The sequence below is a fragment of the Scylla paramamosain genome, chromosome 17 (genome assembly GCF_035594125.1).
Source record: "Scylla paramamosain isolate STU-SP2022 chromosome 17, ASM3559412v1, whole genome shotgun sequence".
Taxonomy (NCBI): domain Eukaryota; kingdom Metazoa; phylum Arthropoda; class Malacostraca; order Decapoda; family Portunidae; genus Scylla; species Scylla paramamosain.
The window spans coordinates 10122501-10127500 of record NC_087167.1 but is presented as its reverse complement, the minus strand read 5'-3'; the positions used below and the strand labels follow the sequence as shown (position 1 = coordinate 10127500).

The window sequence follows — 5000 nt, the reverse complement described above, 5'->3', positions numbered from 1 at the left end:
TAGAATGTGGGTTTTCCCGCGGCTTGAGTCTACGGGAAATGTTTGTATTGCTTCATAAGGCTTACAGAAAATGTATGCCAACTACTTTATTGATGCGTATTTCAGTGGATGGAACTAATTTTACCTTATTTTATATATATATATATATATATATATATATATATATATATATATATATATATATATATATATATATATATATATATATATATATATATATATATATATATATATATATATATATATATATATAGTTGTGAATTTTTGAACAATTTTGAACAATTTTGAACAATTTTGAACAATTTTGAATAATTTTGAACAATGTCACCTATAGTTGTGAATTGCGGAAGCCCTTCATCTTCCCTCGCCTGCATTTTCCACACACACACACACACACACACACACACACACACACACACACACACACACACACACACACACACACACACACACACACACACACACACACAGACATTCAGTTTTCGTAACAGTGTTTAGCTTGGTGGTCGAATATTTTTTTGTCGTGTGTGTGTGTGTGTGTGTGTGTGTGTGTGTGTGTGTGTGTGTGTGTGTCCATGTATCAAACAAGGTCAAAATATAAAGACTCCATGACATAGGTACTTTATTTCGGATAATACAGTGTAGGAAGAATATTCGGAGGCTGTTGAAAGATAAATGTCTATCATTGCCTCCCACTTTGGTCACATTGGCACCACAATTTTCTCTTCACTGCCATCATCTGCGTTACCATGTGAGCACTGGTTTTTTTTTTTTTTTGTCATCGTTATTCTCTTTTTCTCACTTTTTTTTTCACCTGGTACAGTGTTTTCCTTCACCTGGTGTTCATTTTTTCCTCGCAACACATTCTCACTTGTAAAGAATTAATGGTACACAATACTGAAAACCCTTGTCTTTGTTGTGTAGAATCAACAACGCACAGGTTTTAATGCAACACACGAACTGGCATCCATGATTCTTGCAAAGATATTGAAGTCCCAAAGATCTCCGCATAATGTATTTATTTTTCAGCTACATATATTACAATAATCGTACACATTTTCCTCTAAAAATATGGCTTTATACAAACAGTAAAAGATATTGTGCCTTTCCAGCGTACTGGAATTTATTTAATAAAAGATCCTAATTTTATGGAATCTTATTTTTCTATTATTGTTATTGTATATGCACCACGTAATGCTGAGTCTCTTGGAGCCTCGCACTGTGCGTCGAACGACATAAGTGACGCTTCCTGACTCAGCCAGTGCACCTCGATCCTGTAGTACTGTTGCCCGCTCGCCTGTGTCCAGGCAGGCGACCATGTTCAGTGATGGCTTGACAGATATGTGTTACAAGGAATGATTGCACAGCTTATCAGTCTTCTGAGATATAAAAAAAAAGAAGTATTTCAAAAGAACAAAAGACACATTCAATTGTGTTGTTTTGCAGATCAAAATAAGAGTAAGTAATGGAGTCGTCATTGTACTCTTACGCCAAAGCTTTGAGCTGCAGAGGTCACTGGGTTTACCCAGCAAGTCTCTGTAACGATGGCCTATACACAATACACTGAGAGAGAGAGAGAGAGAGAGAGAGAGAGAGAGAGAGAGAGAGAGAGAGAGAGAGAGAGAGAGAGAGAGAGAGAGAGAGAGATAATACTCGTGACGGGAAAACAAATTAGTTAAGTTGTAGATCAAAGACGACGTTTGGGTTGCACTGACCGTGTTGTGTTAATTACTATCACCATTCTTAATGGTGAATGCTGCCGTTTCGTCACCATTACTTGGTGGTTTTGGAGTTTGATGCTGGAGGCAGCGTCACCCTGATGATTAGGGCGCCTGCGTCACCCTGGCGAGAGGTAGAGGGGACAGCTGCAGGAGGTCGCCTGAGGGTCACGTCAGGAGAAACATGAGCGAAGTGAGAGCCATGGGCACGAGCAGCAAGGGACACGCTCCCGGGGCGGAGCTGCCGTGCTGCATGGCTGCCGGTGGATCTCCTACGAAAGAAAATAATAACCTGTTAGCAATCCTAAGCGGGAGCTCATTTCCCCCCCATTTTTTTTTTTTTTTTTTTTTTTTTTTTTTTTTTTTTTTGCATGTGTGCCGCTGCTGAGGCAAGCTTTGCCCTGATTTGCAAAATTTAAGTTTCGTGCGTGGCTCTGCCGTGACAGGCGGCAGGGTGATTTTTTGTCACACCACTTCGCATGTCCCCCGCTTAGCTGAGAGGAAGAAAAGTAACCAACGTGGCATGAACTCACCTTGTATGACGTGCACGAGGACACTGTCGGGGCGGCCAGCAGAAGGCCAGCACGAGTAGTTGCCTGAGTCTTGCAGTCTCGCCGCCTCTACCGTCAGTGTGCTCGTGGTGACGTTGGTTACCGTGGTGGACACCTTCACCCTCGATGACTGTCGCTCCACCAGGCGGTCATCTTGATACCACAGCACCAGACCTGCCGCAATGTACAAAGCCTGCAAAGTACTGTACAGATCTGGCGAATGGCAGGACCTAAGAATCCTGAACGCACATGCAGGCAATTTAAGCACATTGTTTCTGACACTATACGGACTTTGGATGTAAGAAAAAAAAAAAAAAGACCTATCAGGCATTTAATGGATTCTCAGGATAAGGCAAGATATACGAGACAACCCGCAGAGTTGCCGGGAACAAAATAATCTTGTTAAGTGTGACCAATGTGTCAACGATTATGTTGGTGGAATTTCAATGAAAATACATTTGGTAACCCGACGCAAATTACGATATTACCACACACACACACACACATTTATCCAGTTTTTGTTATTGTGCTTAGCCTTGTAATCGAATAATATGTTGTGTTGTGTGTGTGTGTCTATGTGTGTGTGTGTGTGTGTGTGTGTGTGTGTGTGTGTGTGTGTGTGTGTGTATCCATGTATCGAACAAGGTCAAAATAGAAAGGCTCCATGACATAGGTACTTTATTTCTGATAATAAAGTGATAACACACACACACACACACACACACACACACACACACACACACACACACACACACACACACACACACACACACACACACACACACACACACACACACACACACCTGCCCTCTCACTCACTTGCCCACATATTGAACACTCACCCGGGATCACCAGCTGTTCCTTGATGACACACACCAAGGATACGGTGCTGCCGGACTGTAAGTAGATAATTTCCTTCCCAAGGATGTTAGCTCGCGCCTCTGCCGATATAGAGACACGCACACACGTTATTTAATGTCGTAGGAGAGAACGAAAAAAAAAAAAAGGGAAGCGCAAACGGCAACAACCCTGTTGGTCTTTAAGAGATTGTTTGTGATGAGAGAGAGAGAGAGAGAGAGAGAGAGAGAGAGAGAGAGAGAGAGAGAGAGAGAGAGAGAGAGAGAGAGAGAGAGAGAGAGAGAGAGAGAGAGAGAGAGAGAGAGGTGGGGAAGGGTTAAGCAATATATAAGTTATCGGTATTGTCTCTCTCAATAGTAAAAAAGAAACTGCTTTTGTCATATAACGATTACATCAGTGCTACAATGTCAGTTTTCTCAGCCGCATGGAATGCCAAATAACATGAAAAAAAAATTTGAGAGAGACAGAAAGACAAAAAATTATTTCACATCTGCTGTTTTGTGAACTTTCTTTCAAATTAATTAATTATTTTTATTTATTTATTTTTCTATTCATTTATTTTTTTGTGTGCGTTCATGAGATGAACTGACATGGGTCAATGGAATTTTACGTGTAGAAGTTACAAGACTTCAGTGTTGATTGCACCGTGTAAATTTAGGGACTGACCTATAACAGTGAGGTTGTACCACACGGCTTGCGGCGGCTGAGTGTTGACCTGGCACGAGTAGGTGCCGGCGTCGCGGGGTTGCGAAAACTTGATGGTGAGCGTCCACGAATCCTCAGAGTGAGACACGCTGAGCCTCGCGTCTGACGAGAACGTCACCTGGCCCGAGCTGAGCACGTGCAGGTCTCGACCTCGGATCCACGAAACCTCAAATAAGAGACACAGGTGCAATAGTTTTATATAAGAAGAATTTTTATTATTTGGTTATCACAGCTGTACATATCTGAACCATTTCTTGGGTATTATTTGTATGCAGAATATCGGTTGTATAAAGCATCTTTTAGGTTTTCGAAACTAGTGAATTTATTGTCATGATATCAACTGTTGAACTTGTGACAGGTCCTCCTACCTGTCTGTTTCCCAGGTGTCTCACGACGCAGTTGAATGTTGCTGCCTGGCCCACTCTGGTGCTCACATGGGTGCTCCTTGGGGTTAGGATCTTAGGGTCTTGAGAGTCCTCAGCAGTTTCTGCTGCGTTGTTGGTGGTGCTGCCGCTGTCGCTGTTGCCACTGATACTCCCAATAAATTGCTGATAGTGTTGTTGGTGGTGCCGGCTGAAGCCCCTCTCGTGCCTGAGTCTCGCTGCCACCAGTGCTTTGCTCCCGACGTCCCTGCCGCCCACTCGTGCCACTGCAGAGATTAACCTTTATCACATACTATCTTTACACATGCCGAACATTTTTTTTTTTCTCTCTTCCAGGAAACTTTATTGAAAATTAATTGGTCGTGAAAGTTAAGAATATATGATTTTCATTTTAATTATATAATATTAATGATTTAGTAGACATCCAAGGTGTGTATCGTGTAACAGGTGAAAAAGCCATAAGTAATCTCTTTTGTCAATATTTTCTATATATACTTAAAAATTTAGATTCAAATACCAAGAAAAAATTTAGAATCAGATAAAGTAGAAGATTTTCTTTGAGTTGCAGTAATTACTATATATATATATATATATATATATATATATATATATATATATATATATATATATATATATATATATATATATATATATATATATATATATATTAGACCTTGACTGAACATACTTGCAGGTCATTAAAGTCTTGTTTTGCGTGTGTGCCGGAAATACTCGTGATATACACAAAAGAAATGCACTGAGTTGATAGCAAGTAAAGAAACTTA

General features: G+C 40.7%; 1 protein-coding gene across 1 annotated transcript in view; it reads right to left on the bottom strand.

Annotated features, from left to right (window-relative positions):
• Nucleotides 1–609: 609 nt before the first annotated feature.
• The window catches only part of LOC135108453 (uncharacterized), a 20677-nt gene continuing 16286 nt past the window's right edge, over nucleotides 610–5000 (bottom strand). Inside the window, exons 3-7 of the mRNA XM_064019496.1 lie at nucleotides 4201–4481; nucleotides 3794–3998; nucleotides 3112–3210; nucleotides 2252–2443; nucleotides 610–1990 (exon numbers count right to left, since the gene is read on the bottom strand). Coding sequence (XP_063875566.1) covers nucleotides 1887–1990; nucleotides 2252–2443; nucleotides 3112–3210; nucleotides 3794–3998; nucleotides 4201–4481 — 881 coding nt within the window. The 3' untranslated portion in view covers nucleotides 610–1886. The remainder of the gene's footprint in view (nucleotides 1991–2251; nucleotides 2444–3111; nucleotides 3211–3793; nucleotides 3999–4200; nucleotides 4482–5000) is intronic.